Source organism: Leucoraja erinacea, chromosome 4 (genome assembly GCF_028641065.1).
Source record: "Leucoraja erinacea ecotype New England chromosome 4, Leri_hhj_1, whole genome shotgun sequence".
NCBI lineage: Eukaryota > Metazoa > Chordata > Chondrichthyes > Rajiformes > Rajidae > Leucoraja > Leucoraja erinaceus.
This window is the reverse complement of record NC_073380.1, coordinates 45,016,626-45,041,283: the sequence shown is the minus strand read 5'-3', so window position 1 is coordinate 45,041,283 and position 24,658 is coordinate 45,016,626. Positions and strand designations below refer to the sequence as shown.

Sequence of the window (24,658 nt, the reverse complement as noted above, 5' to 3'; positions counted from 1 at the left end):
ATTTAAAGAACATAAAAGCAATGAATGGTTTCAATAATATGCTCACTAAGAAACACTAAAACATCTATTCTGCATTAAACTAAGTGTTATGTACTTCAAATCGTTTAGAATGAAGGTGGAGGAAATGAAAAATAATTTAACTGCTTGAAGAAAAGAAATCAGAATAAAATAGGCCAATCCTATTATCAAAAATTCAATGTTTATGTCTCTGCCTGCTCCTTGTCCATTCCCTCTGTTCCCTACTCAATAAGTGACCAGTACAGATCCTTTCTGAATATTTATGTGCCACTCTTGTTCAAAAGTCACCAAATTTCTGTAAGCTCCTTGGTTCTTAGATTAGCTGAATTTGTGAGCAATTTTGCAATGACCATTCCTAGCAGATAGCAAGAGATTTCATGGAAATCCTGGGCATTTTGTGGTCTTCCTCTCGGAAAATCACAGGCTGCAGATGTTCTGAAATGCAATGACTGCAAGAGGTGAATGCCTTTGGGAGCACCAAAGAAAAGATAATTTCTCTAACTTTCTGAATATAAAACAAACCCTCTCATTACTTTAAGGTACACAAAAATGCTGGAGAAACTCAGCGGGTGCAGCAGCATCCTACTATGGAGCGAAGGAAATAGGTGACGTTTCGGGCCGAACCCTTCTTCTCCTCTCATTACTCTACGCTGGTTTTTATGCAAAATACTTCCTTCGACCCATTTTACTGATACCCGTCATTTTAAAATCCAAAGGAGATAACCTTTTTAATCTTCCCTGATTTAATGAAATTTGATTGATCTTCCTCAGCCTATGAAATGACGTTGTGACCTTTTTATTCAGAGCAACTGCATTATTACTTCATCTTTATAATCTAACTCTTCTCCTTTTGCTGCCATCAGCAAATTTGACACTCCATAGGAATTACATTAGGAGTGACAGCAAGTGTAAAGTAGTGCTAGACAATAAGACAGCCAAACAATAGGATGTATAGTTTACAAGAAGCCTGTTCACTTATGCGATGATGCTGAGATGGCAGTATGACCCTAATAGCATCCTTTTGCTTTAGACAATTGGGAATGAGTCAGTAAAGAAAGCAGATCTGAAAGCTGACATCAGGAACACCAGCAGCCGGGGAAGGTGTAAACAAATAGATATAAGAAAATTGTATATATGTAAAAAGAGACATCAAAAAAAGAAAAGTTATCTACGAGAGAGACAGTGGGTGCAAGGAAGAGAAGAATTGCAGTCAGCACAGGGGCAAATAATTTTCTTCTTCCACTTCATCACTTCATCACTGACTTTGCACATTTGAGAAGACCTGCAAGGATGCTTTTAACTTCCTCTCAATGGTTGCCACTTTGAGGCCAACTTCATTTCCTTTACACCTTGGTGACAAAGTGTCAAATTATCTGATGATAGCACAAGAGAGGAGCTGAAGTAAAAAAGACGTAGCAATAATGAATGTAGTTGTTCTGAATACGTTCATCAACCTTCCATCTGGTTCTTAGGGTCACATTGAATAGGCAGAAATTATTTCAGTTCCCTTAACTCTGTGAGACAGTGTGTTGACCATTGTGAGACTGCAAGAGTCTGTTTGCAATCATCCCTTTAACACAATCAGTGAATATCATTAAATCAAAATACTTATTGAATTACAATCTAGTAATAAAGCAACCACTGACCAGAAAGCCATGGAAAACATGGAAACTCGCACCTTAGTAGGAGGCTGTTTGGCCCATTGCTTTCCAATTTTGCCCCACCTTCCATCTGTAAGTCTATAGCCTTGCAGATTGCAGCACTTCAACTGCATATCCAAGTAGTTTTTAAAAGCCTTCAGTCAAAAATATGTAAGTAGGTCACCTAACGTTGGTAGGTCAACTACTGGCATCTCTACCAAGGGAAATAGGTCCTTCCTGTTCATTCTATCCCAGTCTCTCAAAGTTACATTCTTTTAGTGTTCTCTGTTCTAAAATAAACTTCTCAGCCACTTATGGACCTTTAAACTGGACTCACAATTGTAAAGTTGGAAAAGCAAATGCCAATTTTCTCAAAGTGACACCCCACAGAAAGCAAAGTGGCAATGGCCATATGTTCTAATTTACTAATGTTAATTAACAATAAACTCATGTTTTGAGAAATTTACAACAATGTTGCCAGGACTGCGAAAGTGTAAATGTGATGGAAGGTTGGATAATCTTGAGTAGTTTTCTTTGGAACAAGAGAGATGGAGGACAATGTCATAGTCATGAGAGGAATTGATCAGGTAGATGCACAGAGACTCTTGCCCAGAGTAGGTAAATCGAGAATCTGAGAGGTAACCTTTTGTGTATGTATGGTGGGTGTATGGAACAAACACAAGCAGGTGGGACTAGTATAGCTGGGACGTGTGGGCAAGTTGGGCCGAAAGGCCTGATTGCACATAATATCACTCTATCAATCCCAGCTGTGGAGACATTGGTATAGTTGTCTCATTGTAGGACACTGATCTTTTTTTAATTCTGGATCTTAAACCATGTATTGTGTTTCTGTATATAATTTATGGTGCTCATAAGTAATTTACTAAGCTTTTATATCTAATTCATTGTGTTTTTATATGCAATGTATTCTATGTAATGTCGTATTTTATTTGGACCTTGAGTCTGTAATAAAGTGTAATAATAATAATAATAATAATAATAATAATAATAATAATAATAATTTGACTATGAGGTTAGAGAGGTGTATATAATTGTTAAGCATCCAGATAAACAAGGAGATCCTACTTAGTCGGTGGGTCAAAAAACAGCGAGCGTAGTTTTAAAATACTTTGTATGAGGATCAGAAGCAAAAATGGGAAAGCACTTTTTACCCAGGGAGAGATATGGGCCTGGAACTCAGAGCCTGAAAAGGTGATAAAGGGAGAAATGCTATTCACAGTTAAACAGTACATAGAGGTGTACTTGAAGACCCATGACCTGCCAGACGAATGTATTCCGGGATTAATCTGGGTAGATCGCTTTTAATTGAAACAGACATGATGATAAATGGACTCCTGCGTTCTGCATGTCTATGATTCCTGAGATGTTGAATGACTGAGAACACACTCTTTCTTCTGAGCACCACAAAAATAAATAACTTTTCCAAATGCTTATTGCTAAAAGTGACTTTAACTCAAGCTGAATATGTGAGCTGAACAATATTTCACCTAAACAATATATAATGGCTTTTGGTATGTATTCATTGCTAATCTTACATTAAATCTTGATAAAAAAATCATCCCAATTGTGCATGACAATATGCTAATACCACAAAAAAGATTTCTTCAAATGCTCCATTCTCATGATTTATTTCAATGAAGAATAATGAATCTCACAAATCTGATATAAAGGATTTTAATCTATGAATATGAAAGGGAAATATCCAATGGCACCAAATTTGCTTTGTTTTAGTGGCATTATAAATAATTAAATCAAAAAATATCCCTGCCTTCCAGAAGGTGACATCTATACTATTACATAATTTTTGTTTCACATCATTATCAGCTGTTAGAGGTATTATACTACTACATGTTGGTTTTATAAAACTGCTAATAATAGTTGAGCTGTTAGAGAATGTTCCACAATGTACCATGCAATGTTGAAGAGTTTTGCAATAACTACCTGTGGGACAATCACGTCTTAGCATCTCTGCAGGTAGTTTTAGCATCTCTAATAGTTTTGAGCTACTAAAAATAACACATTGCCCATGTGATTAGTTAATAATAAACCAGCAGGCATGTGTGCACTTGGGAAACAAGAAGGGTTACCATAGCGATTATTGTTATCAAACTGCATTTATTTTAAAGATGAACATCTGTAAAATATCTTTGTCCTTGCTGATTCTTCCGACTTCACTGTTGGAGGTTCACAGCACAATTCGCTGGCATGATTCCAGGTTTGTTGCACTAATGACCAAGTCATTGGGAACGTCATGACCATGGCTCTGATTTTTCCTCTTTTCCTACATAGCTACCCTTCATGCAGTGCCTCAAACTGTGCCATTGCTCATGAGGAAGATTGGTAGTGCAAGATCATAGATAGCAAAATTTCATGTTCCAACATTCATAGTGTTATAAAGTCATAGAGGAGGAGGAGGAGGAGCCATCTTGGGGAACGGCTGCTAACCAGCAGCCATCCGTTTAATTTGCTTTTCTTTAATAGTTTTTAGTTAGTCCTGTGTCTCGTCCGTTTGGAGAAATGGACTTTTTAATGTGGGGGGTAGGTGGCAATTTTATATCTAGGTCCCTACCTGGTCGGTGAGGCAGCTTTTTCTTCGGGCTGCCCGTCGACCCGTCCTCGCAGCTTACCAGCGGGCCTGGAGCGCCGTTTCCTGGCGGGGACCGCCCAGCACCTCGGCCTCAGTGGCGGCACAGCGCTGGAGCGCTATCGTGGAGCGGAGCGGGCGATGCCTTGCCTGGGTCGCCGCGCTGGATTGACGCGCTGGAGCTCTGGTGAGCTGAGAGCGCCGAGTTCAACACCTCCGGGCTGTGGGTCTGCGGAGCTGTGCGGGTGGCGCCAATTTTAACATCGGGAGCCTGGGAGCTCCATACCGGCGCGGCCTTGTCGGCTTCGGAAGCCGCGGTCTCCAGCTAGGAAGCGGCCGCTCCAGGTGGCCCAGCCGCTGAGAGGACTCTCCCGACGCCGGGGCAAGACCACCCGGTGAGAACGGCCAGGAACATCGGGCCTCCGTAGAGGCAACTGCGGTGGCCTCAATAGGCCTGACTTTGGGTGAACTTGGGGTTGGGGACTGGACATTGTGCCTTCCCCCACAGTGGTATCCATTGTGGGGGGATGATTTTTTGTCTGTACGTAATCCTGTTAGTCTTTGTCCAAGATGGCTGCCGTGAAGAGAGAGTGGACGCTGGCGCGCTTTAGCTGCCGCTGCTCTCTCTTCACATTGTGTTTTTGATTTTTTGTTTTTGGACTGAATTCTGTTTTTAATTTGTGTTTCTGTGATGTCTTTATTATTTATTTTATTCTGATTATATGTTTTTTATTCCTGTTAATCTCTGTAAGGTGTCCTTGAGATGTCTGAAAGGCGCCCAAAAATAAAATGTATTATTATTATTATTATAGAATTATACAGCATGAAAAACATCCTTTAACTCACCCTACCCACATCGACCAACATGTCCATCTACACTAGTCCCACCTGCCCGCCCATAATCCTCTAAACCTATCTTATCCTTGGACCTATCCAAATGTTTTAAACGTTATGATAGTACCTGCATCATCTACCTCCTCCGGCAGCTCGTTTAATATACCCACCACCTATTACCCATACCCATATCCTATTAAATCTTACCCCCTCACCTTAAACCTATGTCCTCTGGTTCTCAAATTCCTTCTTTGGGCAAAAAACATTGTGCTTTAACCTGATCTATTCCTCTCATAATCGTATACCTTTCTATAAGATAACACTTCATCCTCTTCCGATCCAAGGAATAAAGTCCTAGCCTGCTCAACCTCTCCCAATAGCTCAGGTCCTTGAGTCCTGGAAACGTCCTTCTCTGCACCCTTTCCAGCTTGACAACATCTTTCCTATAACATTGTGACCAAAACTAAACACAATACTCCACATGTGGCCTCGCCAATGCTTTATACAGCTGCACCATGATTTCCCAACTTCTATACTCAATAATCTGGCAGATGTAGGTCAATATGCCGAATGACTTCTTGACCCCCCCTATCTACCTGTGATGCTACTTTCAAGAAACTATGTACCTGCTCTCCTAAATCCCTCTTCTCTACAACATTGTGTAGATCCTGCTCTTGTTAGACTGCCCAAATGCAACATCTCACTCTTCTCTGTATTAAATTCCATCAACCATTTCTTAGCCCACCTGCCCAACTGATCAAGATCAGGTTGCAATTTTTGACAATCACATTCACTTTCTACAATACCACTCACTCAAGTCAAGTCAAGTCAAGTCAAGTTTATTTGTCACATACACATACGAGATGTGCAGTGAAATGAAAGTGGCAATGCTCGCTGATTTTTGTGCAAAAGACAAACAACCAAACAACCAAACAAACTATAAACGCAATCATAACACACATATTCTTTTACATAATAAATAATGGAAGGAAAAACGTTCAGTAGAGTTAGTCCCTGGTGAGATAGGCGTTTACAGTCCGAATGGCCTCTGGGAAGAAACTCCTTCTCAACCTCTCCGTTCTCACCGTATGGCAACGGAGGCGTTTGCCTGACCGTAGCAGCTGGAACAGTCCGTTGCAGGGGTGGAAGGGGTCTCTCATGATATTGTTGGCTCTGGAGTTGCACCTCCTGTTGTATAGTTCCTGCAGGGGGGCAAGTGAAGTTCCCATAATGCGTTCGGCCGAACGCACTACTCTCTGCAGAGCCTTCTTGTCCTTGGCAGAGCAATTCCCAAACCAGATGGTAATGTTCCCGGACAAGATGCTTTCCACCGCCGCTGCGTAGAAGCACTGGAGGATCCTCGGAGACACTCTGAATTTCCTCAATTGCCTGAGGTGGTAAAGGCGCTGCCTTGCCTTACTCACGAGTGCTGAGGCATGTGATGCCCATGTCATATCGGAGATGTGGACTCCCAGATTTTTAAAACAGTTCACCCTATCCACAGGATCCCCATTTATCCTCAATGGAGTGTACGTCCTCGGATGATGTGCCCTCCTAAAGTCCATGATCAGCTCCTTAGTTTTTTTGATGTTCAAGAAGAGGCTGTTATCCTGGCACCAGAGTGCTAGACCAGCCACCTCCTCCCGGTAGGCCTTCTCATCGTTGTCTGAGATCAGGCCCACCACCACAGTGTCATCAGCAAACTTAATTATTGAGTTGGAGCTGAACCTAGCCACACAGTCATGTGTGTACAGGGAGTACAATAGGGGGCTGAGGACGCAACCCTGGGGCGATCCTGTGCTCAGGGTGAGGGGCTTTGATGTATTCCCTCCCATCTTGACTACCTGGGGCCTGGCGGTGAGAAAGTCCAGGACCCAGGCACACAGGGAGGTGTTGAGCCCCAATTCCATTAGCTTCCCAGCCAGCCTGGTGGGGACTATTGTGTTGAAGGCTGAACTGTAGTCTATGAACAGCATCCTCACGTAGCCCCCCTTCTGGCTGTCCAGATGGGAGAGAGCAGTGTGCAAGACCTGGGAGACCGCATCATCCGTGGATCTGTTCGGACGGTATGCGAACTGTAACGGGTCCATGTTCCGAGGGAGGAAGGCGCAGGTGTGTTTCTTCACCAGCCTCTCAAAGCATTTCATGACTACCGAGGTAAGGGCCACCGGACGGTAGTCATTCAGACAGACTGGGGAGGCATTTTTTGGTACCGGTACAATGATGGATTTTTTGAAGCAGGCAGGGACCACGGACTTGTCCAGGGAGAGGTTGAATAATGTAGTGAGCACTGGAGCTAGCTGCGTAGCACAGGACTTGAGTACTCGCCCCGAGATGCCATCAGGGCCTGCAGCTTTTCACCCGTGTCACTTTAGTATCATCTGCAAACTTGCTAATCATGCCTTGTACGTTCTCATCCAAATCAATGATATAAATAACAAACAGGAATGGGCCACCAGTCTGAAAAGCAACCTTCCACTATAGTCTTCTTGCCACAGAAGACCATGGAGGCTAAGTCAATGGATATATTTAAGGCAGAGATAGATTCCTGATTAGTGTGGGTGTCACATGTTATGGGGAGACGGTAGGAGAATGGGGTTGAGTGGGAGAGATAAATGAGCCATGATTGAATGGCAGAGTAGATTTGATGGGCCATAAAGGCTAATTCTGTTCCTGTCTCTTATGAAACTTACGAAACCTTTTGGTAATATCTTCAAAAAACGTAATCAGATTCGTGAGACACAACATACCACATACAAAACCATGCTGACTATCTCGAGTCAGTGTTTGTCCATCTAAATACATGTATATCTTATCTCTCAGAGTACTCTATAGTAACTTTCCAACCACAGATGTTAGGCTCAGTGTTCCCAGCTTTTTCTCGTACTACACTTTTACTTCATCTGTTACCTTCAATTTTTCAGTTCTTCAAAAGCAACACCATGAAAATATCTCAATCATTGACTGTTTAATTACATTTAAAGTACTTTCCAAAGGAAATAATTCTCTAAAGGTTGGATGCCAAGTATTGTAATATGACAATTAAACTGAGGTAAGGTGAAAATGTCTAAAACAACCTTTTCGTTAATCATAGAGTTTGAATTTAGCAAGACCTGATAAACCATTATCCTGAGATGTCAAAATTAAAAATATGGTTCCTTACGTTGCAAGACAAAATATTTTTAAATAAGCTTGTTAATAAATAAAATATTACATGCATAGATTATGAAGGTTTATGAAATGCTGAACTTGCTCTTCCATCACCTTCCCTTTAGGATCCTCTAGTCAATAGGCATAGTACCTCCAGTAACTATTGTCCGGTTGTCCATTAAATGGCAAGGAAATTAGGTGACAAATTATTGTATTAAGTCATAAAAATAAAGTCAGAAATTACTCCGTAATATGTGAAAATTAGAAAAAGATAATTCTGTCAGACACATGGTATTCTTTTACCTTGTTTCCAGTATTTTAATTACTTTAAAAAATATGTATACCACCGATGTAGTAACTGCAGAATGCTGTGGACGAAAGGCTAATATTCATAGAATCACGACTGTGCTTTTACTCATATTTTACTCATAGGTTATTTTTCAGCAATACATATTATATTATACAGATAGATTATGATTGAATCCTATGATCTTTCATTGTTCTACATCAGGTTAGATGTTTTGATGCCAAGTCACAGAAAACACTGCACATTCTGTAAAAGGATATACATAAAATCAATGATTGATACAAGGAACTGTAGATGCTGATTTGCCCCCAAAATGTGCAGTAGCAACTCAGTGTGTCAGGCAACATCTCTGGATGGCATGGATAGGTGACTTTTCTGAAGAAGCGTCCCAGCCCGATATGTAAAGAAAAGCTTTTCACTGTACCTCGGTACACATGATCGTACTAAGTGAAATGAAACTAAGCTGAAGTACATTTGCTTCCAGCGATGCTGCCTGCCCAGCACTTTGTGGGGTTTTTTCCAACGAATGATGGAATACTAACCATCAATGTTAAGTATCTGCTGATACATTTCTGGGGACTGCAGCATGTACATCGGCACTTGATATGGCACAAGTTTCTGCAATTAATGCTTCAAATACTTCCAGACATTTGCAACATCACTGAAGGTCCTATTTCCAATTAATGTATAGGTCTCTGGAGCGCTACTTGGAACAGGGTGAAGATCATTACACATGGCTAGACCAAACACACCATGAACATTCAATTATTGGAAACCCATAAATGTTGGTCATTTGTGGTCTCTACTCACTACCCGTCATAACCAAAGGAATATGGATATGGCACCATGGAATGGACCATCAGAGAAAGGATAAGTAATTAAGGTGGCTCCAGCTTTGGACACACACACCATGTGGTTTAAATATTATCCAGGTATATCTGTTGTTGGGATAAGAGGGCAGTGAGGAGGAGGAAGGGATGGAGCTGCTGAATGTTTCACGCTGGGCCCAGTCCATTTTTTTGGTGGCTTGATCATAAATCTTAAACATGCCGCCTAAGCATCTCTCCTACATCAGCCCCGTGGAGAATGTGTGCCAGGGAGGAGAGGGAGGGTGCAGGAAAGGATAACTTAGTGAATCTATTCAACAGCCACTGAAGGTAAGGAGAAAGTTGGTTAAGTGTTGATCGTTTCCTCTGTGCCAATTTATGGGCGTGAATGATGACGTTTTTCGTGTCTAACTGCATCGCCCCTCAACTATAATATTTTTGTTTTGCAAATATTAACACTGCCTTGTGTGTGTGTGTGTGTGTTTTTTTTTAATTCTAATTACTTCCGGATAACCTGGGATCAGGTTAATGAAAATCCAGCAGGAAGCCAAAGCAAGCACTGTGTTGAGCCCTGAAACTGAGCAAAGCAAGCCATGTTAGTTAGTTCTCACCTGCTGGCCAGACTCTGGCGGCAGTGCTGCCTGAACGGCATGAGGTGGTAGTTCATCGCGTCCAGCAGGAGTTTCTGACAGACCTGGTCGCTCCGCATGAAGTCGACGGACTGCACCCTCTCCACCAGCTCGGTGGCGGGGATGAGGGCGAAGCGGAGCCGCTTCATCAGGTCCGGCGCGTACTGCATGCGGGTCTCCCGGTCGTGTTCAAGCCACAGCACGGACATCTGAAAAAGAGCGAGCTCCGACTCCACAGGTGGCGGCATTGAGTCCATCATGGCGCACACCTCCTCGAAATTCAGCAGCAGGATGTCCTCCACAAAGTACTTGTTGGCCAGCTTCTTGGTCTCGTCCAGCCCGTGGATGGCAGCAATCTGGCAGATTTGCTTGTAGTTCTGCATCGATATCTGGTCGTTGAGGAACTGGACGCAGAGTTTAGTGACCGGGGGGATGTGCAAGATCTTGCTGACGGACAGCACGTCCTCCACCGTGTCCAGCGAGAGTGTCATGTTGGCCGTGTAGATGTACTCCAGCACCAGGCAGACCCCGGTGGCCGAGCAGCCCTGCAGGACGATGTTGTTGATGGACCTGGTGATATCCTCGGCCGGGGAGGAAGGGGTCCGGTTCCCCGAATCGTTTGTGCTCTCCTTGCACTGGCTATTGGAGAAGAGCGATCGGAAATACTGGGAACAGGAAGCCAGCACGGCTTTGTGGCAATGGAACTGCTGGCTTTGGGCTGTCAGAGTCACATCGCAGAAAAGCTGCTTTCGCCACAGTAGGTTGAGGCCGTGTAGGAGGTTATCACTGTGAGAAGGGTCGAAGGTGGACGTCCTGTCTCCAGATCTTGACATGATATCTAACTTGGGACACCTCCTTAAAAAAAAAGGGAGCACACATTTCACACAGTCAATTTCATAGTCATTCATTCCCCGTGACAAAATGTCCATGTAAGTAAAGCGAGGTTTCTCGGACCAACGCTTCATTAAAGGGCAGAGAAAAAATGTTTTATTCGTGTTACAAAAGACGCGTATTGTATGCGAAATCTCTCCGGATTTAAGCCCCTTCCGCTAATTTTGCCTTTATATTTGCTCGGTTTTAAGCCGCACACCGCGATTGGAAGTCACCCCGCATGTTCCCCATAATAAACATTAAAGAAACATATCGGGTTTAAATCGCGGAGCCTTTTGCGTTCAAGGTTTTTTTTTTCTTTAGCGGACCGCGAATGAAATAGTTAAAGTTGCATGTTATCTAATGATGTTTTTTTTTTTAAATACGACCAGTTCATATATAAAGACCCGTACTTTAAGTGTGTGTAATAACAGACGTCAGGGGTCAGATTCTTAACAGAAATAAACTTCAAAAATCGGAAGCAGCGCCTTACTAAGTCAAGCCGCCGAGCTTCCATGGTGCATAGTACCACATTGCACGGATCTGTTTAAATTTAGCAGTGGCCCCTGTCCATGGATTCAATGGATTCTTACAATCTTGTTTATTCACCAAAGCACCTGTCACCGCCTCATCTCCCCTGTGTTCCTACTCGTCACCAACGCCGAGGCCACAAACTTACCTGTGTACACTGGGCTGCAAACTAGCGTCCACTTCGATCAGAGATCTTCACTTTTATATATTTTTTTCTCTCCTTTTTTTACCTTCTCTTTGCTTCGATCCCCCAGTAAAATCCGTATCCGATCAAGCTCCACGCGTTGCAACTTCAGCAGTTACGCTTGCGAGGTTTTTTTGTCGTTCATCATTTGATATACTGTCTCCAGAATTAGCACCAGCAAGAAGTCTGAGAGCAGCTTTCGCAAAAAAATGTACGTGTGACAAATTATGCTACCAAGAAACAACACATCATTATCCTTGGGCCTGGGATTCAGTGAGTCGTAACAAGAGTAATAGGAAATCCACGGTTGGGGAGAGAAACGGTCGTGCATCGCCAGTGAAGAGTGACCATGAAGGGGCTGGATGCTGGAGAGAGTTTTAAAATTATGGCTCAAGGCTATTGTAAAATTGTCGTGCGTAAATGACTGCGCAGTCAAACATCTTAGAAAAGCAGTCCCCTTTATAAAGAACCGTCAAGTTTTAGTGCGCATTGCTAATTAGTCAATTTCTCTTTCCTTCACAGCCTAGCGACTTCAGCTGAGCTGAAACTGCTAATTCTGTGACCAGGCTTCTTTCTCTGGGTGAATGAATATCTCACAGGAGAGGGAGAAAAAAAAGACTCTGTCCCACAAAATATTTTTCTCCTCATCTTTCACATGCATGGATTTATGAAGGTGGATGAACAATGCAATCTTCAGATGATGGCACAAACTTTCTTACCATTTTATTGCCTGTGCAGTTGCATAAGATGACATACCAGTACCGTGCTGTCTGCTGTAATGAATTGCACGGATTCTATCCCATTAATACTGTTGATGCATTGAAACAAAGAAATGATTATCCACTTGATATTACGATCGTTGGAAATTATCAGATTGTCTTGTTAATGTCTTGGCAACACTGACATTTTTGTTATTAAGACTTTCTCTTTCAATTGCATCAGATGACATACATTGTCAGACCAACACTGCTATAATGAATTAGTCTGGCTTATATTACACTAACACCATTGCGGCATAACACATAGAAGTTATTATCCGACTCCTATCAGATTCATTTAAAATAAAGCAGATTGCCTTTATAATGGATCCAAGTACAGGCAAATAAAATGGCACACAGAGCTTGACTCCTCGCTGCTGAATTGAATCCAACAAAATACATGGGACATTAATATAGATCACGTGTGTTCAATAGATGGTCCACTGACCGGTTTGAAGGCACCAGGTGTAATGTTTACATTCTCAAAATAAAGAAATCAGTTTTAGGAAGTGCATTACATCCCCATCAGCGTATCAAGCCAAATTCACCTGGTTTTGGTGTATTGGCATTGATGAAGTATTTCGCATATGGTTAATGCCGAACACATAAAAGGACACAAAAATAGAAACTTTTTTTATCCCAACCGTTTAAAAAATCCACGACAGTTCCAACGTGAATTGGCTGGTGATTTAAAACGTGGATTTCCAATAAGATTCGACCCATCTGCGTCGATCAAGTTTATTTTGTGTGATGATGATAGCAGCCAGATGCATCATTTTGTTCCCCTAACCACGCAGAGATAAATATCACGATGCTTTACATAACATGCAAGATAAATTGTGACAAAGGCAGATCCTCATTGATCCCGCATCCCTAACAACAAAGTCCCTACTTTGTCTAGTAGAGATCTGAGGACATAAAATACAATTCGTTTCTAATTTGTTGGATTAATGGCTTCCTGAGGTTTTGTCTTCTGCAGGAGGTCCATAGGCGTGTTAAACCCTACCAAGGATGTCTGCTCACACCACTCCCAGCCGATATAAATCAAATAAAATGATCCGGGATACATGCCAATATTAAACAGATGAAAATTCAACCAAATTAATAATTCAATAACATTTTATCCAGGGGTGATTATGTGTCGATATTTGTGAGGTGGTGTTACATCCTGATTTTTCTAAACCCGTATCAGATAGGTAACGACACAGTTACTTGGGGGTCGATGCTGGGTCTCAGCGGCTGTAGACCAGAATTCTCCCAAACACATTTTTACCTACTGGGTTCAGCACAAAACGTATGCTGCAGGCAAAGTATTATTTTTCTAAATCGAAGGTGTCAGATGGTCACGGAAATGTGACTGCCTGTTCTAGACCAGTGCCTAGATTCTTCAATTTGTGGCTTGTGACGCAGCGTTCTAAATGGTCCAACTGTAAATCCCAGGTCTTGTGCCTGTAAAAGAATGTTATCGATGGTTTATATACAGATCTGTCTTATTTAATAGTTTTGGAAATTTCAAATTATGCGTATGTTAAAGGAATACCGGTATTAACTATAAAGATTCCCTCTTTGGTTTGAATTATTCTGGTTAATGATTATGCATCCTTGCATCTATATTTCCTGAATGCAAAATGCAAAGAGCATTCAACTCTGAGAAGATTCTGTCCCGATTTAATGGACCCGGACATTTTTCTCTCAGTGAAACCAGGATCACAAAGATTGTGCAGGAAGGAACTGCAGATGCTGGTTTACACCGAAGTGTGATACACAAATGCTGGCTCCATCCCGAGAGAAGGAATGGGTGACGTTTCGGGGTGAGATCCTGCTTCAGTTGAAAGTCAGAGGAGAGGGATGCTAGAGATATGGAAGGTTAATGTGTGAAAACCAGGTCAAAGCAGACGATGTTCAGGGAAATGTAGAATCGTTCATTGTTGGCTGAGGGAAGGATCGTTGTTGAATGATGCCGCAAGCACCAGGCAACGGGGACAGGTGCTACCATCCTGATATTATTCTTCCAAAACCTTGTATGTGACCATTTCACGTCTCTACTTCTAACTTAGAGAATTGTGTAACACGAGGAGCTCATTGCCAGGTCAAACATTTCTTCCTTGAGATATTTTACTTGTGCATGGCTCTGATTCCTTCACCATCCACCCCCACCTCAATTTCTGCAGGCAGTTACCCCCATTGAAACAAAACATCCAATACATCCCATTGTTTAAAGGTGGCAGTTTAATGCATTTTCTTTCTGCAGCCTGCAAGAGTTTAACAGGATTATCCCCAAAACCACAAAATATGATTAGTTCAATGCACTACTAAATTATGCATTGGCTGTGTTTTGTGTTCAGCGTGTTAGGTTTTATGGGCAATATATACACTGGATATAATATTTTTGCCTATGTCGTACTGGAGCTAATGCTTTTGATAAAACTTCAGAAATCCAATTCTCTAAATTCAGTTTATGCTGGAGCCAGCGATTAAAGAGAGTAATTTGCAGAAATTAATTTTGGAATTTAACAATCTAACATTATCAGTAGCATAACTGAGTTTAACAATTTTACCCACATTTTTGCAGCTGAAAACTTATGATCAAAGGGTTCTTCACAACACATTTCAATGAATTGTATGTTCATTGCTTCCGGTCATTAAATATTAAAATACCACACTTGTTTCAGGTCGGTGCAGTCTAAATCTTTGCATGCTCTGTGACCAAAATCTTGATAAGAAGAATCATAATTTTGTTGTTAAGAACTCGAGTGTTGACAGAGCTTCAGAAAAATATTCAGATAAATAACATTGTCACCCTTACTGTAAAAAGCACAACCTACACATTAAACAACTGTAGTTATAAGTGCAGATTTAAGAACCCAGCTTTTTATTGTTCTTTTGCTGCATTTTTGTCGGGTTCATGGAAAAGGTACTCTCCATGAGCAAACCAAAATTTGCCACTTTCAGAAACGTGTACCGCTTATGTAGAATTAACAATCAGCCCCCAGTTTATGGATTGGGTAATGTAAATCATTGTAGGAAACCCACATTTTCAAAAATGCATGGAAGATCGCATTGCCAGACCAATGAATGGAATTTAAAACCAATTGTCCAACCCACTCTCACTGAATGATATGTTGAAGAAGAAATTGAATAGACAATGGACAATATTGTCTATGTCTAAAATCATAGTAAGGTGAGTGAGTGCACAAAACTCAAAAATAACAAAAGCAAAACCACAATTCTAAATGCCCATTTTAGAACTTATTTCTCAGTCTCATGGCATGTGAAGGTACATTTGCACATGATAGCGATTCACAGCCCTTCATATGAGTCATTTCACTCAGCTGACATCAAGTTTATTCACTAAGTTAGACTGATTAACTTAGGAGCATTTGGAGCATTGTGTGCAGTTCTGGTTGCCCCATTACAGGAAGGATGTGGAGGCTTTGGAGAGGGAGCTGAGGAGGTTTCCCCAGAATAACTATTGGAATAGGGGGCAATAGCTACAGGGAGAGGTTGGACAGACTTGGATTGTTTTCTCTGGAACACTGGAGGTTGATGGGAGACCTGATAGTAGTATGTAAAATTATGGGAGGCATAGATAGGAAAGAGACTTATAACTTTTTTTTCCCATGATAGAAATGTCAAAGACTAGGCATAGCTTTAAGGTGAGAGGATGCAAAATTTAAAGGAGATTTATGGGGCAAGTTTTTTATACGGAGAGTGATGGGTGCCTGGAATGTGCTGCCAAAGTTGGCTGTGGAGGCATAGTGGCATTTAAGAGACATTTAGATAGGCACATGGAAGTGCAGGGAATAGTGGGATATGGATCACATGCAGGCAGAGGAGATTAATCCAGCATTATGTTCAGTGTGGACAATATGAACAAAAGTCCTGTGCTGTACCGTGCTATATTCTATTTTCTAAGTTGTGGACATTTGTCAGATATATAGTCCTGGAAAGTCATGTTATTTGACCAACTATAATTAAAGGTGAAGTGCAGAGAGAAATTGCAAATCACATCTTGACTCTTAACCAAGTCACATATCTTTACCTTTTATCAGAAAAACTCCTATCTTGATTAACTTCCAGTTCAGTAAAGATATATGCCTCCATTTTAATTAGTAGCTATTTTGTAATGATTAAAAATGCAGAAATCTTTCAATTAACTGATTTCATTCAAATACAATATTGAAAATTAAAAATTGTGTTCTGTACATATGATCATGGAATCATTGAACAGTGACCTGCTGAAGAGAACCATTCAGCCCATTGAATCTTATTGTAGACCACACCAATAAACTCATCTGAATCCATTTCCAGCAATAACCCTGAACCTTTTGCCGATTTTTAATCCATACCTCTGGTCCTTTGACCCCTCCATTGTATTGATCATATTTAAAACTATCACAATCTTGTACCTCTCTACAAAATCTCTACTCAACCTTCTCCAGTGCTAAGAGAATGGCTTTAGGTTCTCCAGTCTGTCCTTGTAATTCCTCATCCCTGCAACTATTCTGATAAAGCTTTTTTGTTCTATCCCTTGGATCTTGGTCAGATCGGGGGGCGTTCCCCCCGCCACGGGTACCATGTAATCCTGTGCTACCTGATCCATGGTCAGATATTCGGCGACTAAACTGTCTCCCCTACCTGGTTTGCCAGGTGAGGAGGGGGCTGTGGACCCCCAACAGGACCAAAAACAAGACCTGTTAAAGGGCGGATGAACTCCTAGCGAGCCAACGGCCATCCACACTTAAGTAGAAGTTGCAATCACTGTCGTACATAGCATAGTAAGGCACCATGCCTGCTGATGTTGTCAACGATAATGATGAAGCTGATGATGATGACATCTCAGAGATGACCACGGTGTGCGCATTATTCTGGTGTCTCTTGAAAGTCCAACATAACTTTTGTACACTCTGCTCTATTTATAATACCACAATGATCATTCTCAACTTACCTTGTTATTTTCAAAGATCCCTGTACAAATGCACATGCATTTCCTTATTCCTGCAACCTATTAAATGGTGCTATGGAGTCTCTCAGGCTCCAGCCAAAATGTGTAAATTTCCTAACATTTTTCACAATTGATTTATTATCGAACCACCTGCAACTTATGTGATAACAGTGTGATGCAGCATGGAAGAGTCCCATTCAATCCAACTTGTCTGTGGCCGACCTTAGATCAAGGAATCTATTTGGTGCTTCTACACTGTCCTCTCCTCATAGACCACGATGAATCTCCCGCTTTAGTATCAGTCCAATTCCTGTTGAATGCCAATGGTACTTTTTAATCTGTTTTTATCCTATGTTCAAACAGTGTGTCCTAGTTTATAAATTGCTTTGTAAATCAAAATATCACCCTGATTCTTTTTGCCAGGTGTCTGAAACCTGTGCACTTTGAGAACAGATCATCCTTTCAATAAAGAAAGTTTTTGCTTATTTACTACAACAAATAACTTCTTGATTATGATCACCTACTAATCCTCTCCTTAAACATCTGTGCACTACATGTATAATAACATCACGCTGAAATGCTTTTGGCTAATCTGTATTACTAAATGTCTGATCTTGACCACTTCCTGTTGTTCTGCACATTGATTTTAGAAAAAATGCTGCCACTTACGGCTGTGATTTTTGGCCATCTTACTCAGAGTCTCCCTCCGCTGCGCAGGACAAGAGGATTTTTCCCATTGATGAAAAATAAAAGAGTTATTAAAGTTTACAAAATGTTGAGATTCTCTCTCCTGAAGGCCACGCCCCTTCCGGAGGGACTATAAAACCCGTAAGTGTTGAGTGCCTCAGTCAGTCTCTGCAAGATGGGGGAGCGAGAGGGTCACGTCTCTCAGTCTGAGCTGTGAATAACACTGAACATATATCTACTAAACTGTGAGTCGTTTTAGTGCCCTTAATGTGCCCTTAATGTGGTTTGAAAATATAATTTGAAAATGCTAAAGCTGTGTTGCCTTTGGTTTGGAAATGCTAAAGCTGTGTTGCCTTTGGTTTGGAAATGCTAAAGTTCTGTTGCCTTTTGTTTGGAAATGCTAAAGCTGTGTTGCCTTTGGTTTGGAAATGCTAAAGCTGTGTTGCCTTTGGTTTGGAAATGCTAAAGTTCTGTTGACTTTGGTTTGGAAATGCTAAAGTTGTGTTGCCTTTGGTTTGGCCTTGCCTAATTAAAGTAGCCTTGCCTAATTAAAGTTGCCTTGCCTAATTAAAGTTGCCTTGCCCAATTAAAGTTGCCTTGCCTTCTATATAAATAAAAGTCTAATCTTCACCACTTCCTGTTTGCGCTTTATATTGATTTTAGAAATAACGCTATCACGTACGGCTGTGATTTTTTGGCCATCTTACTCAGTCCCCCTCCGCTCATCGGGTGCCGAGGATTTCTCCCATCAATGAAAAATAAAAGAGTTATTAGTGTTTAAAAAATGTTGAGATTCTCTCTCCTGTCAATCACGCAATGAAGGCCACGCACCTGCTGGTGGGAGGGACTATAAAACCCAGAAGTGTGGGCGTGGCTCAGTCTCTGCAAGATGGAGGAGGGAGAGGGCATGACTCACTGGCTTTAGTGGCTATGCACCCTGCTTGAAATGGTTTGAAACTGCACTTGAATTTGGTGGCCTTGCACACTGCTTGAAGTGGGAAGAAACTGCACTTGAAGTTGGTTGCCTTGCACCCTGCTTGAAATGGAATTTCAAGGAATAGCCATAAGTCAACTGCCAGCCCACCAGCCGTGAGTGAGTGAGCTGCCAGCACAACAGGCTTGAGTGATTGAGCCGCCAGCCCAAGAATCCATTCGGCCGACAATGTCGATACTAGCCCTCTGGAAACCAGTACCATCAGCCCACAACGCCCATGCTAGCGCTCCAGAAAGCCCCCCCTCCCCCCCACTGGCCACCAATATTGGAATTGGTGGAGAGGTGGAATATTGCTTTGGGGGACCAGCCCTCCCATGTGATGCTGGGACCCAACGGGTCCCACTTAGTCTCGTATCTAATATTATCAACTAGGAATGACATGGAAGACATAATGGATGACAGGACATGACATTCTATCTATAACAATGAAATTCCTGAGATCCAGCTGATCGTTGCTAAATCAATCAAGTTCAGAGCTTGTTGGGAGAGCCCTACAATTTCAAAACTCATCTTATCAATATTTAATTGTCAGAATACATCATTGAGAAAATGAAATCATCACATATTTTCTTTTCATCTGTGTCCTTCCATTTTATATTATTTTTGTTCAGTTAAGAAGGAAATATACAGTAAGTTCTACAAGCCCACATAAAAGTGAAATGAAGGGAAAAGTGGTTAACGGGGCTGTGATTTCTAATTGAGAATGTAAATTATGTTGTGGAAATGAGAAGACTGGAATCGGAGTAATGTAGGGGTTGCACAGCCTAGATTTGGTTATGGTACCTGTGCACTGTTGGTCTACTTGTCATTCTATGAGCACTAATACTTAGAAGCCAGCTTTAGGGTCCTTTGTCCGTCATGCGTAACAAATCACAAGCAGCGTTGTTACAATTTCCACCATCTGCATTGTCTTTTGAAATGGATGAAGCATCACTTTGGTTTTCAGCACAAGTCACTGACCCATTTAGAAAGGGTCAGATCTCTTCAGACTTTGAAGTCTATGGCTTAGAAATTATTTTTAGTAGCATTAGCGGCCAAAGGCTTAACATATTCATGTGACATTCATTTGCCTGCCAGTTTAGCAATAATGTACCATATTTTAAAAAATTAATGGAGTTTATTGCTGCATTAAAATAATGAATGGCAGAATGTCACACAAACATGTGAAATGTTTATTAGCTAATATCACTCCCAGTAATCTCTTGGTTTACAAGATTATTTTTGCATCCTTTTAATATCTTTACTGTGGGTTGCACATAGTTTGCTGAGTAGCTTGATCAACCCATCCAAAGAAATGAATCTTTATGCTCATTAGTTCCAGCAGGGCAAATCTTCACAATGGGCTGGTTTTGTCATCTTGGATATGCATGGTTTCAGTTCCAAAGTTGAAAGGTCAGTCTCTGAGATGTAATTCGTCCCAATGGCAAGAAAGTCAAAGAAAGCACAAACTTTGCTTTGTGTTAAAAAAAAAAATCAAGATGATGAACAATTAGCATAATTTCACAATTATTACATTACAAAAAAACATAATGGACTTAAAAAAAACTTAATGTAGGTCGAAGCAACAGATACGACATTAAATCATTTTTATATAAAAATTCTCGTTATGTTATTTTGAAAAGCAGGGAGGTTCCATGTAATCTCCGGCCAACATTAATTCCCAAGAAACATGAATAAAAACTGATTATCTGGTCATTATCCCATGTTGTGGTGTAACCTGGCAACTTGACAGCCATGCTCAGAATTGATGGTTACAAGTGAACTACATCTACTGCATTTCTGGAGTACCTCATTGGCTTTGTGACAGAGCGAGGTTGTGAAAGTCATTTTAGATATGTTGGTTTGATGCCTGCAGCTAAGAGAATACATGTGCAGAAACAAAGGACTGCAGATATTGGTAAAAAACACATACAAGAACACAAAGTGCTGAAGTTACTCAGCAGGTCAGGCAGCACCTCTGGAGAACATGGATAGGTGATGTTTCTGGTGGAGGATGTATGGTCGACCCGATACGTCACCTATCCATGTTCTCCAGAGAAGCTGCCTGACCTGCTGAGATACTCCAGCACTTTGTGTCCTTTAAACCCCTGTCCCACGGTGCGAGTCCACCCACGAGTTATCCCGAGTTTAAAACAAATCAAACTTGTGGTAGTCACGTAGAATTAAAGTGGCGGCAACGTCGGAGCTCGCAGATGTAACTTAGCAACTCATAACGCTAACGGCAGGTACTTGGGAAACGTGTAAACTCGTGAAAAATTTTCAACATGTTAAAAGATTTCCATGAGTCAAATATACTCTTCAAGGAAAATTTTGATACTTTTAAACTCGTTGTAATACCGTAGTAGCCCGTGAGTTTACCGTAGTGACTTGTGAGTTTCCCGTATTAACTCTTAACACGGCAGCTGGACAGAGAAAAAAAAGATGAGTAAAAAAAGGTTTGCCAAGTCTGCCTGTCAGGAATGATCCCCTGATGCTGGAGACACCTGTGGGAATCTCACCTTGGCCTTTGGAATAGAGTGACCAACAACCAATATTGCCAGATTTCCAAGGGCAGGTCACTTCCCTTGTGTATGTGTCTTTTACATTACCTTAAGGGGGGGGGGGGGGGGGGGGGGGGAGGGGGGGGGGGGGGGAGGAGACGGGGAGAGAGGAGAGGGGGGGAGGGGAGAGATGGGGGGAGAGGAGTGGGGAGAGAGGAGAGAGAGGGGAGGAGAGAGGAAGGGGAGGAGAGGAGAGGGGGAGAGAGGAAGGAGGAAGGGGGGGAGTGAGAGAAAGGGAGAGAGACAGAGGGGAGAGAGAAAGAGAGAGGGATAGGGAGAGAGGGGAGGAGAGAGAGTGCCTTTTTACTTCAACCCAAACCCAAACAAACATTTGCAGGCAGTGCTTTTTTACATCTAACCATATTTTCATTTTCAAACCAAATGAAGGGTACTCACAGTGCTGTAGACATTTGTCAGTGTCATTCAAAGCTCTGATTGAGGCACACCACTTGCAGAGACTGATTGAGGCACACCACTTGCAGAGACTGATTGAGGCACAACACTTCCTGGTTTTATAGTCCCTCCCCCTCCCTCCAGCAGGGGCAGCAGAGAGAATGGGGAATTTTGTAAAAACATTAATATCTATGTCAATTTTCATCGACGGGAAAAATCCTCGGGGCCACATGCGGTGGAGGGGGGCTCTGAGCGAGGTGGCCAAAAATGACGGCCGTAGGTGGCGGCGTACTCTCGGAAATCGCAGCACAGAAAGCCAAAACCGGTCAAGAACCGTCTTTTAGTAATATAGATACCGGAGGTTAGAATCGAACCCAGGTCCCTGGAGCATTGACACACGTTGCTCAAGTGAACACATAATGAAATGAAGGAAGACAGACAATAATCAGATTAATTGAAATCATCAAAGGGCGTAGATTTAACGTGAGCAGCAGGAGGAATAGAGGGCATCTGATGATTTTTTTCTCAACCCAGTAAGTAATGTAGCCGTAATCTGAGAATGCGATGGAGACAGGTTTACAAAGTATATGGGCCAGAACTCGAATAACGGTCAGGAAGGCTATGGTTGGAATGGACATAGTGGGCAGAGGAGCCTGTTTCTGTGTTGTATGAACCCACGACTCAATGAGAAATGAGTGGCAAAAACACCTGAAGGGTTGTGAGATAATGATCATGGATGACATTTAATGGAAAGTCCACACATACAGATAGACAGCCACGAAGAACTTCATATCTACACTCAGGTGGACTGACAGATGGAGGAGATAGGAGTTGGGGAAAGAGAGGAAAAGCCCAAGAGAAATACAGGGAAAGGGATATTGGAAAAGTCAGATGCTGGAATCCTGAAACGCATGTCAAAAAATTTAAAAGGCATAAACACATAGCAAATAGGTGCAGGAGTAGTCCATTTGGCCCTTCGAGCCAGCATTGCCATTCAATATGATCATCGCTGATCATCCAAATTCAGTACCCGTTTCTGGTTTCTCCCCATATCCCTTGATTCTGTAACCCTAAGAAATTTAAACATTCCCCACCACCACCCCATCCTTCACTGCCTCATTTGAAGGCAGCAAAGCAGCCCTTTCTCCTGTGTCTGACACAGCATCAGAGGCAGATGCCTCTTTGTTGGTGAGGGAGGGCTGGAGGAAGGTTATGCCCTACACCTTCACCAGGCAGCAGAACGGGGACCTTGAGGAATGGTTCCAGCAGAATGCCATCCTGTACGAAAAGGAAAAGGGATACAGGGACAGGGACAAGAATGGCATGCTTGCCATCCACTGCCCCACATGTGTGCTTAAAGTTCCATCTTTTGTCAAAGCCCAGCGCCACTCTCTTCCAGTCATCTGGTGTACTGGGACAGTCCATCACATCATCTCCATTCACCCATTGAGACCTCTTCTTGTGCTTCCTCTTCAACCTTGCTCTTCCCCTTCTGCCTTTCTTAAAGGGATGGTGAAGCAAAAGGGCTACTGCAAACAGCAGTAAATCATACATGGTCGAAGCCAGTCTGCAACATTGTCGAAGGAGTTCGAAGGAGGTCTTCTTCATAGTCGTGGGAGGTCTTCAACATAGTCGTAGGAGGCCGTCGACATAGTCGCGGAAGGTCGTAGACATAGTCGTGGAAGGTCGTAGGAGGTCATAGGTTACCGCGACCTTGATATTTTTTTAGGTCGTTTAAGGTTGTCAGAGGTCGCAAATTAGGTTGTGCAAGTTTGACGGGCTTTTCTCTCTTCGCCTACATTCTATCTTTGTCCCGCCCCCTCCCCTGACATCAGTCTGAAAAAGGGTCTTAACCCGAAACGTCGCCCATTCCTTCTCTCCATAGATGCTGCCTCATCCGCTGAGTTACTCCAGCATTTTGTGTCTACCTCCGATTTTACCAGCATCTGCAGTTCTTTCTTACACATTCACTCAACATTTACACACTCAATGTAGCTTGCAATAGGAACTCTTTGAATGAAACGCAATGATGTGACAACAAGATTGTTGGCCAAGTTGTGGTCAAGTTTATACGTGTCTCTCTACTTGGTGGGAGAATGAATCGACTTGAACAAACATATTTCAGGTAAGAAATTAAAAATATTCAGATGGATTCTTACATTTTATCAATCTGGAATGGAAGCCAGGTCACTGCGATACTAAAGGAAAATATAGTATCAGCTTTTTCATCCATGTTTCATTGCTATCTTGAGCAAGAACAGAGACACTAGACAACAATTGCATTGTCATCCACAGTTACTTTTATTTATTTTTTCTAGATTAGCATTCTGAAGGAGCATAATCACACAGAGAGTTGTGAGTCTGTGGAATTCTCTGCCTCAGAAGGTGGTAGAGGCCGGTTCTCTGGATGTTTTCAAGAGAGAGTTAGATAGCTCTTAAAGATAATGGAATCAGGGGATATGGGGTGAAGGCAAGAGCGGGGTACTGATTGTGGATGATCAGCATAATCACATTGAATGGCGATGCTAGCTCAAAGGGCTGAATGGCCTACTCCTGCACCTAATGTCTATTGCCTATTGTCTATTGTAAACTGTTCAGAGTTTAACATGTCCTTGATTATCATGCTGCCATAATTGGATAATGAATATTCCAAAAATATATCAATTAAAAAACAGAAATGTACTTTCCTCTATTTATTTAATATGTGAAGTTCATTCTAATACTGCAAGATTCCAACAGAAGTTGG

At 42.0% G+C, this 24,658-nt stretch overlaps 1 protein-coding gene and 1 long non-coding RNA gene across 2 annotated transcripts in view; one reads left to right on the top strand and one right to left on the bottom strand.

Annotated features, from left to right (window-relative positions):
• Window positions 1-12,108, bottom strand: part of klhl14 (kelch-like family member 14) — a 148,740-nt gene extending 136,632 nt beyond the window's left edge. Inside the window, exon 1 of the mRNA XM_055634153.1 lies at window positions 9,993-12,108. Within this exon, the coding sequence (XP_055490128.1) occupies window positions 9,993-10,975 (983 nt within the window). The 5' untranslated portion in view covers window positions 10,976-12,108. The remainder of the gene's footprint in view (window positions 1-9,992) is intronic.
• Window positions 10,806-12,715, top strand: LOC129696334 (uncharacterized). Its single transcript, XR_008723314.1, has 2 exons — window positions 10,806-10,939; window positions 12,118-12,715. It is a non-coding gene; the product is annotated as an uncharacterized LOC129696334 (long non-coding RNA).
• The last annotated feature ends 11,943 nt before the right edge of the window (window positions 12,716-24,658 follow it).